Genomic DNA, 14,138 nt, shown 5'->3' on the forward strand with positions numbered 1-14,138 from the left:
TTTCTATAGTATCATGTGGTGGTGTGACATTAACATGTGTGACGGGGCTCCTCTACACACACACAGCATCCCTCCCTCCTCTCACATGTCTTAAACTGCACCCGTTCTCCATCTTTCCTCTGTCCATACACCCCCCCTCCTCTCACACACACACACACTCTTCTTCACCCCCTGCTCTTCCCTCCCTCTCCCTCTTCAGCACCTTTTCCTCTCCATCTTGCATCTTTCCATCCACCTGATCTTTCCCTCTCCTCTCCAATTCCCAGGGTCCCTCCCATGCTTCCTCGCTTTTCTTTCTCCATCCTCCCTACACACACACACACACACACACACACACACACACACACACACACACACACACACACACACACACACACACACACACACACACACACACACACACACACACACACACGTGCACCCATCCTGCTGGTCTTTGAGCTGCTGCTGCTGTTACGCAACGCTGCTCCCCTGTGTGTTGATGTGATCATTACGCAACATCTCCTACTCCTCTGGAATACTGATGAGCAGCAACGAAGGGACGGCGAGAAGCAACAGTGTCTGAAACAAAAACAAAAATCACATTGTGTGTGTGTGTGTACACGTGCGCTCGGGTGTGATCGGGCATGTGCACGTACGCAACATTTGACGAGGAAGACGTCTCCATTCGTCCACCGAAGTGAGCTTCTTTTGTCATCGACCGTTTCCTTTGTTTCTCCCGTCGGAGCCGCTGCAGATCAGACAAAGTCAAACCCGGAGCTCACGTGTCATTAAATCCCAATTTATTTCATATACATGATACAAGATACAGTTAGGACATGGCACTGCAGTTGCATGTATCCTATACATGGTTAGGACAATACAAAAACACCCAACAAAAACATGTTCATATAAAAAGAGAGAAAATAAAGCAAAACACCACAAAACAAACAAAAACTTTAAAAATGTTTTCAGTAAAGATGTTTAAATTCTTTTTTTTTTCCCGGAGTGTAATAGCTACTTCCAATAGCAAACAAGAAGATAGTATCAGAGATGTGAAGCCAACCTGAAGGTTTCAGACCAGATCCGCTGCTCAACACAGTTTACACCTTCAGACGAGCTCGTCTGCGCCACCTACAGGCAAGGAAAACAACAGCACCTTCACGCTGGTGCCACCTGCAGGCAAAATGTAAGAACTGCAGTTTTTACAGTGTGTGACACTGAGTATTTTAAATTTATAGTAGAGTATCTCACTCTGGACAGGCCAGTTAACACTTTGATGCCTAGTTTTCATGATGATGAAGCTTAATGTTTAGCCGAGGTCAGACATGACAGGTTAAGCTAACAGGCAAAATATGAAAGCTGCTACGAGACTTACACGTGACACAAGTGTAGAAATGCAGTAGCTATAACTTTTTACACACAGCTACATCTGCAGGTCTTATGTTATTTTCATTCCCTACTGGTGGCGCAGGTTAGCATGTGTCAAACTGGAGCATCTGCAACCTGCTGGACGTTACTGAGCGACAATTATACGCCCAGTTTCATGAGGCGCTTTGCATCAAAAAGAGAGATTGCTACATACTGTATGCTGTACTATAAAAGATCGTGATTTATTGCCTTTTAAAAAGGCATTCCTGACCAGTACCTTTAGTCAGCCTTGTGCAGAACATTTTAATTTAGTCAGAAAATAACTAAAGTTTGCACTCATCAACTGCACTGATGTATATAAACAGCAGAATGCAGTCAATGTCAATTCAAAATAAAATGCACTGCGAAGAAAAGTCTGTTTGACTACACCATCAGGAAACTGAAACAAACACAGAAACTATCGAGAAAACACAAAAGCACCAACTGATCCAGTGTATCTAGATATAGATCAATCTTAAGTAAATAGAAAACAATCCACACAGTGATTGAAAGATGCTGTTTTCAGCTGATGTTCACCCCAAGGTCACGCACTGGCTGCACAAGGATGGGTGGCGCTATTATGCAAGTCATAAACACAAGACATCAGAGCTAAGACGTTCTGCCCCTCCTTTGACAGAGCTGTACAACAGACCATCAGCCCCCCCCCCAAAAAAAACATATCTAGTTTTCAGTGATGGTTTACAGACATAAGTACACTTGGTGTAAAACAGTGAAGAAGAAAAAGACAAGTTTACTGGGTTTCATGCATTAGGATCCGCGACGACGAGGATCTAAACTGGAAGCACAAATGACTTTGGGGTATTTCTATTTAGTACGTCATAGCAATTTTACATACAACATCATCACTGAAATTAAACAAGCATTACATAACAGAGTATTATTGCCACATTTATTTTCTTTCCAAGATTACGGCGATTATGAGCACAAGCCGACCGATCACAAATCCTGCACCGGTCGAAGACACTTGAGATATAGAGTCCCATAACAGTCTGTAATGTGTTTACTAATTCAGACACAGACTCAGCCAGTTTGGCAAAAACAAAGTCAATTTATCAACTCGGATTCAAAGTTTTGCCAAATGGAACTAAGCTGCTTTTAACGTGCTCTCTGCTTCAACCAACACCGCTCTGTAGCCCTGCTAAACGTTACCCATTCACGGTAGGAAGTGCTGGATGAGGTAAATTAGAGTGTGCCCTGTCCTTTCTGTGTCCAGGCACATACTGTATATATGTACGTATGTGTAGAGAAAAAAAATCCACATAGCTCTATAAATCTGTTTTTAACATAAACATCCAAAAGCACAGTTTACCCATTGAAGTCCCTGCTTTGTCATTGGTTTTGTTGTAAATGTTGTTTCTCAAAAGGAAATAGAATTATCTGACATATTGTTGTACGTCACAATCAACAGATGCATTATTACCATCAGAATAAATACAGCACTCATTGACTATTTGGCAGATATAAGGAATAGTATCGGGTTAATAAAGCCACAGTCAGAATCCCTGTCTTAGGAAATCAAGACCATGAGACAATCGTTTAATTACAAGGTATAGAAGCAGTCAACTTTGGGCCTGGCTAAATTAAAAATATATATATATATATGTATATATCAATCCAGCCATCACTACACCACCAGCAGGCAGGTAGCAGCTCTAGCGCCCTCTACTTGCAGTGTGCGGTAAAATAAACTCCCCTACATATGAACATACCCCTCCACCGGTGAGGGCCCGTCGGCAGCAGACAGTAACCTGCAGGAAAGCACGACTCTCTCTGCGTTTGTAAATCCACAAACCCAAAAACCCGTCTTCTCTACTGAAATATTGTGAGGCTCCTGAAGCTGCTCTGAGGTTAGTAGAAAAGGAAACTAAATCACAGTAGCTTTTAACTGTAGGTCATGCATGTTTTTTTTTTTTCCCTTCAGAAGCTTCTGTGTTCGTGGTAAATAACCTGCCACCACTATAATCTTTACACTGTTTTGTAAGAAAAAGTGCAAATAAAAGAGAAAAAAAAAGGATTACACACTGATACACACACATATTAATGTGATGCAGGGAGATGACTATATATATATACACAAGGTTTTTGTGTGCATGTGCGTTAACAAGAAGGAATTAACTGCGACTGTGACTGAATCGAGCCAAACTCTCCTCCTCCTCCTCTCGCCCTGAGGTCTGTGATTCTCTCTCTCTCTCTTCAGGCTGGTAGTGACACTGTGAATCTGCCTCCTGCTCCTTTATTCACACGTTCATCTGTCCCTCTCTCCGACCGTGCCGTGAGTTAGTAAAAACATCCTTCCTCTGAGCCTCAGCTGGAGTATTTTAAAAAGGAAGTACAGACACAAACATGAGTGCAACACAAGGAGAAGTGAGGGACGGCGAGTGTGCACCAGTCTAAATACACAACTTCTAACTGACGTTTCTCATGCTTTGGTCCACTAGGAGGAAGTGCTATGCAGTGATAAAAACAGATTTGTGAAGTATTTAAAAAGCCTGTGATTCTTTTGTACCAGCCTGCTCTTTTCAGATTTCCTGACTCTCCTGAAACCGTCTTGAGACAGATCATATTTTCCATGTGTGTGTGACCATGGGAGTATCCACAACCGTCCAACTTCCTCTCTGAGTGTAGGAGCCAGGCGCTCTCCACAGGCCTTCCTGTGACCACCACTCCCATCATGCCTCACTGCCTGCCAGTGTGTATCCAAAACTCCAGCATCGTGCTAGAGCTCGACACAGTGACTGGAGGTCAGCAAAGACAAAAGTGCAAATTTAGATTCCCTTGGTGTTTGTGTCTGTGTTGAATTTTTGCGGGGAAGGGAGTTCTGCTTTTGTCTCGTTGACACTTCATGGGGTTTTTTTTTCTTGTTCCGAGGTTTTTACAGTGGGCCGTACTTCGCCTCGTATCTGGCCAGGACGTTCTTGCAGCGGCCGCAGTCCTTCCGCAGCTCAGCCACTTGCTGCCTCAGCGCGGCGTTTTCCCGCTCCAGGAAGGAGGCGCGCACGGTGATCTGGTTCTCCTTCAGCCGCCGCGCGTCACGAGAACGCTTTGCTGCCAGGTTGTTCTTCTTTCTCCTGGACCAGTATTTGTCATCCTGAGGGATTGAGATTCAGATTCAGACTTTATTTATAAGAAGAGCAGCTGTTTTGCAGCTTACTCAGTCCACACACACAAAACTTACAAACTCACAGGCGAAGCAGATGATCAGCACTTGGGTCAATACACGGAACAAGCCGCAAGTTAAATAGATAAAAAATAACACATCATGTTGCAGTTTCTGTAGTAAATAATATGAATATATAAAATGACTGAATTCAAAAATGTAAATTTGAATATATAATTTAAAATGAGAACTGTCTGACAGCAGAAGGAATGAGGGAGTTGGAGCGGCGAGTTTTTCTCCTGAGGGGAACATCGTAACGCCGACCTGAGGGAGTGAGAGTGGAAGTGAATGAGAGGAAGGAGGTGTAGTCGAGCACGATCAACACGAGCGCCATCTTCGATCTGTAATCCACGAGCAAAAGATTTAATCTAACCAGGACGGAGCAGAACAGGTAAATGATCTCCTGTCATCCTCGTGGTGCGATCCTCATATTCTGTGAGACCTACTGCCTTATATGGTTTTCACGTTTTTATTAAACGGTTTAATTTAAATTTGCCACTGGTTACCATGACAATTACCGTTTTCCAAATTACAGCTATTAGTTCAGAGGAAAAATCACGGATTGTACAGCCACTCTGTGAATGATATCTCTTTATGATGGGGTCATAGCAGCAGATCGGCCCCACACACACACACACACACACACACACACACACACACACACACACGATTAAATCAACCTACCTTCTGTTCATCAGGAACAAACACTTTCTTGGCCTTCTTGATCATAGGCTGTGGTTTCAGCTCCTCGTCAGAGAACTTGTGTTTGCGCGGGTTGAACAGCTCCCCCCCCGGCACACTGGACAGGACCAGGTCCGTGGGGTCCGGCTGGAAATTAATGTCCACCTCGATCGCATCTGGGTCGATGGGGGAGGGCGTGTTGCGATCTGTGTGTGCGGTGAGAGAAAACGTAAGCTTGGATCCAAGAGAGGTCACTCCAATAAAACTACATTAACTTTACAGAGCAGCAATACTCGACTAATTTATTGATTTGTCATGTGTACGTAGTAAATACCAAACACCTGCTGGTTCTGATTGCACAAATATGGGCATGTGCTGCATTTCATTTGTATTTTAGACAAAATAAAGACATAACTATGCGAATCTGTGAAAGACATGTCTTGTGAGTGAGAAGAAAAGTTAAAACTGTAATTGCTCTTTCTCTTTTTGTTGTGTCAAGGACATCTCGACCTGATTCTGTTGTTATTAGGGATTTGAATGTGTTGAATGTGTATGTGTTTTTTTTGTTGCTCTAAAACATTGGTTCCCAACCTGTGGGTTGGGGCCCACTGGTGGGCCGTTAAGGTATTGCAACAAACATTCGCAAAACAGCACAATCTTGGTGATAAAATATAATAATTAAAAACATATATGTGTATGTAAATAATGTATTTAAATACCTTAAAACGAAATGATCTTAACAGCATTAAAAATGTTTAAAAACTCCTTTCGTTTGTTTGTTTTCTCATATTAAGGCCGATCCCCGCGATAGGCCAATGATACTGAACTTTTAAGGTTCCACCGGCTGGACGACTTCGCCAACATGTTTTATGATTTTACTCAACAAAGTACCTTGGAGATATACGAGGTTTCTACAGGTCACAGTGATCCGTCATGGACGTGATGCTCAAAGGTCGGTGTTTGTCTGTGTTACGTCATGTGAGTTAATCTTCCTCCAGCGTCTCCAGCAGCGAGAGCAACTAAAACTACACTTAACTACTTAACAACTACCCTTAACTATCTGACAGCACAAATCCTTTTTTTGAAATTATTAATAATGATTATAAATAATAAATCATTATAATAATTGTAAAGGGGAATGGAAAAGATAATAAAATCATAAATAAAGGGAAACATCTGCACTCATCAGCTCTCCTAATGTTGAACAAATATTAACCTCTGTAAATCTAAATGACTCACCTGGTTTCTTCTCCTTCACTTTCACTTCTGCTGGTGCTTCCTCAGTCAAGGATTCCTCCTCATCTTCTTCCTCTTCCTCCTCATCTTCTTCCTCTTCCTCCTCTAGTTTAGCCGGCTGTAAGGTGGTGACTGTCACCGCTTCCTCTGGTTCTGAGGTGACTGTCGAGGTGGCGGAGGCGGAGGGGGAAGATGCCGAGGCAGAGACAGACGCTGCAGCAGCAGGAGTAGGAGTAGGAGGAGAAGTAGGAGTAGGAGTAGTGGTGGTGGTGGTTGTAGCAGAAACCTTGGGGCTGGATTTGCCTTTGTCGTCCACTGAGGACAGAGTCTTCTGCAGCTCCTCCTCCTCCAGACTCACAGGGATCCCGTTCTCCAGGAGGAACTCATCCAGGTCCATGTACTCCAGGTGGAAGGTCTCCCCATCATAGGGAATGGTCTTCTCCCAGATGGCTGGGGTTAGGGAGGCTGATACCCCGCCACTGCCACCACCTCCACCCCCTCCTCCCCTGGAACCTCCACCAGTGCTGGCTGCCCCAGCTCCGCCTCCCTCAACATCTTCAGATGAGCACAGCTTCTCCTTCTCTATTTCTGCAAGACAGACAGGGGGGGGGGGGGGTTTAGAGGAATGGCTGCTTGCTTTTCCCGAGTGCACACGACTTCAGGAGTCTGAGACACATGAGGAAAGACGATTCATGTGTGGAAACAGACAAGGTGGGAGGGGACACCTGGGGGGTAAACTAAGATGGTTTACAGCCAAACAACCTGTCAATGAGTTTAAAGGGGTTAGGGGTTAGGGTTACATTCTGGAAAGACCTTGAAGGTTAAACTATATGATGCAAAACAACACATGTCATGTTTCACTTATTTTGACCATTTCTGCAATATGATTAACGTCCTGATTTTACTGGGGAAATTTCACATTCAGAAAGGCAAAATTTCTTAAATCAAATCCTTCTTAAGTTGTTTCTTTGAGTCTCTCGAATTGGTAACAAACAAGAAGTCCAGGTCAGCAGTTAATATTTATTCTGAAGAAATCTATCCTTTTTTAATTTATGTTTTTTTTTTTATTATTATTTTCACCTTTTTTGAAATTTGATCTGTTTCTTTTATTTAAGAACTGGTATGTCTGATTTCCAATTTAAATAAATAAATGAATAACTCATAAGTTTTAAAGTGAGAGAGTAGATGCATGGTTGAAATAAAGGACAAAATTTTCTTTTTTTTTGTTGAAATTTTTGAAGTTTCTTTTATTTAAGAACTGATATATCTTTAATTTAAATAACAAAAATAAAAAGTTTGAAAGTGAGAGTAGATTCCTAGATAGAAATAAAAGACAAAATTAAATTAGGCTGGAGGAGGGGGGGGGGGGCAGAGAGTGAGCGTAGAGACACGCACTGAGAACAGAAGAGAGTCTTTCTTGTTTTACACATGGACCCCTAAAACACAACACCACCACACAAAGTGGGGACTAGTTAACACCAAACCAGTGTGTTTAATGAAAAGCCGAGCAGTGTGTTTGTGTTGAAGTGTCTCTCCCGTGTGGATGCGCTGTCTGGAGAGCAGCTCAGAGGACTTGGAACTTTTTGTTCTTTTTTTTTTTTTTTGGTGCGGGACATCCGTCTTAATCTCGCGTCATTAACGGGCCGTGATCACATCCCGATACAATTAGCAGCCGTTAGATGTGCACAGAAGAAAACACACGCCCCAACTACATGGCTTCTTAACCAGCAACTAACTCGACGAAAATAAGCCCCCGAGAACTGAGCGCTCGGTTTGTACATTTCAATCTTACCGTCGTCGCCTTCCTCCAGGATATTGGGAGGAGGGATGTCCATAATCTTCTTTAAAACAAACGGGAAGGACTTCTGCGGAGCCGTCGAGTCGACGGTACCGCCGGGTTGAGGCACCGTTGCCACCGCGGCTTTGCCAGGCATTGTTCCGTGCCGAGCTCCGAGCAGACCGGGGCGATGTTTCCGAAATCGTTACCGACAGAGACGCCTCCTCCACGGGGAGAAACAACTGGAGCGAACGACGCGCGGGCTCTTCGCCTGTTTCACCGTTAATGCTGCGTTCAAGGCCCGTTTGTCAATATCAACGCTTTTGGGTGCAAAACAACACTAACACTAACCCCTTGTTCTACGTGCCCACCGGTCGCCCTCGTTGGATATTCGCGAGACGCGTGCCCCGCCCACTCAGGGAATAGTAGAAGCTGATTGGCTGTCAGCTCTGTCCGTATGAATATGTATCACAGCGGCTGTAAACGCACGGAGGACATGGACGCGCTTTTTTTGTTTATGTAGTAGTACTTCTATGACTGATCACCGAGATTGATTCTGCATATAGAAACGTCCTCACGTGCGTGACGTGAACCGCAACAAGAACATATAGTCTCGTGCAGCCATCATATTAATATCTTTTCCTCAGACAAACCGCAGCTGAAACATGCTAAAAATCACACATGTGCACAGTGTAACCATGACCACAACAACCACTTCATGCACGCACAAAGTACACCACATCATAAAATGCAGCGTGCTCGTGCGAAGTCTTTTCGGTGGCTGAAGTCAACCCTGCAAGACATGAACATACTCGTGGCCAAACACGTGCCCCCGCCCCCTTCTGATATCACGTGAAAGTACAATCTGTCGAGGGGCGTTGCTTCACGTACTTAGCACGTGCGAGCCAAGGAGAGCGAGATGGAGCGGGCACGCGCATCCATCCTTCGAACAGCTGGCACGGGACCCAAAGGCAATACACATACAGCTGCAAATAATACTATATAACATAACAATATATATATATGTCATATATATATATATATATTAATAACAATAACACTGTCTTTATATTAATTTACCACAGTCTGATTGTACTTCCTATAATGAAATATAATGCATGGACTACACATTATAGTTTATTGTTCTCTTTTAAAGTAACCCTATGCAATGCAATTTAACTATGTTTTTAAGCAAATACATACATTACACATACATACATTAATTTTCCACATCAAACGCGCGCAGTGCCAAACAAGAGGTAATCTCACGTTTGCATGCACACGCCGCTTGACTGCACGCGACAGTGAGCGCGCGACGATCCCTCGCCCTCATCAGCAGGATGTTTGGGTTCAGGAACACGATGTTCAAACCGCACAACAGACAACACCCCACTATCACCACTAATCTGTGTGAATGTGTGTGTGTGTGTATTTTTTTATATCTTCACCACAGTGACCTCATGGTAAACAAAGTGTGTGTGTGTGTGTGTGTGTGTGTGTGTGTGTGTGTGTGTGTGTCGGCTGTAACTGCCCCAGCAGAGAGGAGGCCAGTTCAATCCCCGCTGCAGCAGACTGAACACAAAGAGACCAGGCTGATGCACCGTTTACACTCCCCTCTTATCTGAATGAACAGTACTATAAGCAGAGATAAGTCCAGTTCCAGGTGCCGCAGCCTTTGCAGTGAGCACTTGTTAAACAAAGTGCAATCATAACACACAAGATAAAAGTTTTTTGATGAATTTCACCCTGACTGGATAGTGATAAGGAAATATATCTATACATGTAATATGCAATAAATCAATGTAGATGTTTTAATAACAGGAAACTGTAATATATACATAGGTGGATGTTATAGTCAAACTGCCACTTTGCAGAAACTGGTGCCAATTTATACAGAAAGACGGATGTTTTTTCTGCAGTTTGTATTGTATTATAGGAGAATCGTCACATTAATAACAAATTCAAAACTTATGTGTTTTTTCAGTTTGCCTGCTGAGTCTTATTTTTACTCCATTTTTTCACTGTTCAAGTGCAAACACACAACATACTGCAAACTTTATATGAATAGTGTGGATTGTTGGCTCCCCTTTACCTGAACTGAGAGGAATATAAACAATGACTGATTCGTCTAATTTATAGTTTATAGTTATATCGCTAGTGTCATATGCATATTTTATCTGACTATATTTAAGCAATATCACACGAGAGGAAGCGCTGCCTTGAAAACTATGACCGAATCACAGCCGTGCTGATATTCAGTACATCACGACATCGAGTGCGATATTGCTTTGATACAAAAGTTCTACGAGCGCCATATTAGCTAAATAAGCAACAACAGATTATCATTTGTTTGTTGGTCTTATCATTTATTTGGCTACAACAACACAAATAGTTCCGCAACTGAACTGTTGTTAAACAAGTTTGTTACAATCTAAGATAGATCAAATTACTAACTGTTGTAAAAATGAACATATTTTAATGATTTTAGTCTTTATTTATTTTAACATGTGCTTCCAAACTTAATTTCGTTGTGTTTTTAATGCAATGACAATAAAGAATCTATCGATCTATGAATATGAATGGACACAGCTTGAGACACTCTCTTTGTCAGGATGATCAATATCAAGGAGGCAGGTGTAACTGGGTCAGTCTGGCTGTGCAATCACAAACTTTTCTTAAATCAGTGTATGGTAAATAAAGTAGTCATCCCTGGTTACCTGCCAAATATCCTGCAGAGCTTGTGTCCTTTGTGTACACTGCAAAACATGCAAAGCTCCCCCTCCCCGTCTTAAACACGCCTCAGTGCCCTCTGCTGCCTGAAACACCGTACTTACTCTCCTGAAGCAGCTCGGACTGGAAGTGGCCTCGAGGTCCAACTTTTATTTCAGGACAAAATGAGAACAACAGGGTTTTGTATGCACATAAAAACACATCCAATCAGTATTACTGTGGCGTCCTGTCTGCAGCAGGAGGAGCCAGGCTGTTTTACAAACGTACAACACCGAGAGAAAGTTCAGCGCCGTGAGAAAACGCAGCATGAGGCACAAAGCTTCCCCCTCCTCGTCTTTCCTCTTTGTTAGACACTGGAAGACATAATCACTGTAAGAAAAACTAATGATTGATCTGCTGGTGCCGTTTACAGTCCGGTGCAGATGATTGATTGATCTTTCTTTTGGTCTCAATGATAAAAGAGAATATGTAATCATTACTGACTGCAGCTAAGACAACAAGGTGACGCATCAGTGTCATATTATTAACAGGCGCCAAAAACAAGACGGTTAAACTGTCGGTGCAGATATGTGTCTAGATCAATAACAATAAACTCATGCACCAGAGGCATGTATAAGTTGGAGGAATTAATTATATTCAGTATATCAAAATGATGCAAGCTTCTTCAATTAATTCTTAAAAATTAATTAGTAATTTGTGGCATTTTCTTTTAATATTTGTCTTATTTTATCTAATATTATGTCTAATAATATGCTATAACTTACTGTCTAGTATTGACGAGGAGGCCAGCAGCCTTTAAAGGTTTTAGAACAATTTAAGTTTTATACAAGAAGTCAGATTTTTCATATCTAATAAAGTTATGCCGGTGAGATAATGTAAAGAAACTATTCTGTCACATACTTGAAACATGAGAATTGTATTCTGCTCTACGTGGCATCAAACTGTGAGACACACTGCAAACAGAAGGCAGGAAATTCATCCGACCTGACGCGTTTAGATCGTAAAATTCAATGAATAATGCCCCGTTTATGTTTGAGTTTACAAACAGGTCATTATTTTTGCATGTATTTAACATGTGCTCCAGTGACACAAAGGTGTATATTATATATCTAACTGTAAAATATGTGAGCAGCTTTGTTAAAACAGTGCAACAGATGGTTAAAGAGCCACTTCATTGCTTGTCTCATACACAGTAAGAGACAAGCAGCACATAAAAACTACATTTCTCTTCGATGCTCAGCAAATTATCACATTATTCTCAACTGTGACCATCAGAAACTGTCACCCAGTAAATTTACAGACCATATTCAGAGGGTCTAGTACATGAATGAAAGTGGCAACAGGTGGGGGAATATCTAGAATCTGATTGTTCCCAACTTTAGGCAGCACAACAACAAGTTATAGTTCCTGCACGCATCGCAATGAGAGATCAATATAACTAGGTTTTAGTCAATACCTGAACATAGCGTACAGAGACAGGCGAGTACAGGTATCGAGAAAGAATAATAAGAAGAGACCATAACATGTGATCCCAACATATCGCAATCAATTACAGCCAGGGAACTTTGCTGCTGAGCCGCCCCCCCACCCCCCAACTCTCTTTTCCTGTCTCTCAAATGAAGCCTAAAAGAGAAAGTAAGCAAGAAAGTATAGATGAAGAACTGAACGCAGAAAGAAACTAATGATGTGATGAAACCCAGAGTGAGGACTGTTTCAGTGCTGTTGCATCAGGAGCTGCCGTGTTGTGACTGTACGGAGAAAGAGCACAGACAGTCTGCTGACACAATACAGCTCGCTGCCTTTGATCATCCGTCCACATTTCCATAAAAAGCCTGAACCTGCAACAGGGGTAACATCAACATACGACTGCGGTCACCTCAGACTAGAGACCAGACGACATTTAATGCCATTCAAATGAGTGTTGGGAGTTGTTTTGTGAAAGTTGTCTATTAGTAACTTTAAACCAATGGTGAAAAAAGTATTAAACTCAGTATTTCTAACTTTATTAAAGTCATTTTAACAGCTAATATTATGCTGTTATCAGATTATGGCTAGGTTTTATTGTAGAAACACCTCTCTGTATAACAATAATAAAAACTTTATTTATATAGCACCTTTTAAAAACAGTTTACAAGTGCACACAAACAAATCAAAAGCAACAATGCAATACACAAACTACTCACACAGTTGAATCAACACCTCTAAAACTGATCTTTATATCCTTATTTAGGATCCAGCTACTTCATGTTTTGCATGTAAACTCTTTCCCAAGAAAAGTGGGACCATTTAGTCACATAAATGTGATGCACTAGAAAGTAAAGCACGTCCCTCAACTTCTACTCCACTGCAGTAAAATTCAGTAACACCACATGGAGGAGGCTTCCACAAAAATGCACCTCAAGTGCTTGAATAAATACAATCCACCATAACAAATGCGACGCTTTGACATATTTCAACCCTGATTTTTCTGCTTGAAAAACACATGTATATTTATATATATATATATATTTATATTTTCTTACCGGTGTCATCAAAGGCAGGGAAGGAGAAAGGATATTCGGCCAAGGACTTGAGGAGATCAGGAACGTCGCTCCTGTCTTCAAAGACGCTTTGGTTTGCAGTTGACATGATGAACAACCTGTGAAAACTGTCTTAATGTCTAAAAGTCCAACTGCGAGTGAGAAACGCTCGAGCTGCGACTGTGAGTGAGTACGTGTGTGCACGCGCGCGTGTTTGTGTGCGTTCAGTGACTTTTTTTTTTTTTTTACCAACTTTGCAGCAAGTACACATCACGAGGACTCCAGCATGTGTCCAAACAGCCTGTATTATAATGAGCAGAAGTGAGGCCACGCCCCCTTCCTCCCTTTAATCGTGTCGATTCGATGACAAGTAGAGCACGCGCCTGTCAGTCACGCCGCCGAGCCAATGAGAGGAGAGCAGGGGGCGGGCTCTGCTGAATGATCACCACAACAACAACAGCGCCCAGCCGAGCACATTTCTCTCCACGCACGGCAGCACGTGCGAGCCGGAGAGGGCTCGAGGCCAGGTACAAACGAGCTCCACGCGCCATCTAACGGCCCGAGTGAGTAATGCACTAAAAGAAAAAATAAAGGTGACGGCACAAAGTAGAGGAAGTATTACCAGTCC

At 42.4% G+C, this 14,138-nt stretch overlaps 1 protein-coding gene across 2 annotated transcripts; it reads right to left on the reverse strand.

Annotated features, from left to right (window-relative positions):
* Positions 1–765: 765 nt before the first annotated feature.
* tefb (TEF transcription factor, PAR bZIP family member b) lies at positions 766–13,781 on the reverse strand. Of its 2 annotated transcripts, none has more exons than XM_056401944.1 (4): positions 13,514–13,781; positions 6,488–7,072; positions 5,252–5,454; positions 766–4,498 (listed from the first exon to the last, which is right to left on the reverse strand). In XM_056401944.1, the coding sequence occupies exons 1-4, from the start codon at positions 13,617–13,619 to the stop codon at positions 4,283–4,285; spliced, it is 1,110 nt and encodes a 369-aa protein (XP_056257919.1). In that variant the 5' UTR covers positions 13,620–13,781; the 3' UTR covers positions 766–4,282. The 2 variants fall into 2 exon arrangements, with proteins under 2 accessions (XP_056257919.1, XP_056257917.1); XM_056401942.1 differs by lacking the exon at positions 13,514–13,781 and adding an exon at positions 8,277–8,646.
* Between the last annotated feature and the right edge of the window lie 357 nt (positions 13,782–14,138).

This window comes from Seriola aureovittata, chromosome 17, assembly GCF_021018895.1.
Source record: "Seriola aureovittata isolate HTS-2021-v1 ecotype China chromosome 17, ASM2101889v1, whole genome shotgun sequence".
In the NCBI taxonomy this organism is placed as follows: domain Eukaryota; kingdom Metazoa; phylum Chordata; class Actinopteri; order Carangiformes; family Carangidae; genus Seriola; species Seriola aureovittata.

What these genes read in the sequence shown, in the direction of transcription:
- tefb (XM_056401942.1), bottom strand. Translation starts at nt 8,418, where the DNA reads ATGCCTGGCAAAGCCGCGGTGGCAACGGTGCCTCAACCCGGCGGTACC. An exon ending in CCTGGAGGAAGGCGACGACG is followed by an intron (nt 7,073 to 8,276) that starts GTAAGATTGAAA and finishes TCTGTCTTGCAG; the next exon opens with AAATAGAGAAGGAGAAGCTG. An exon ending in AGTGAAGGAGAAGAAACCAG is followed by an intron (nt 5,455 to 6,487) that starts GTGAGTCATTTA and finishes CCGCACACACAG; the next exon opens with ATCGCAACACGCCCTCCCCC.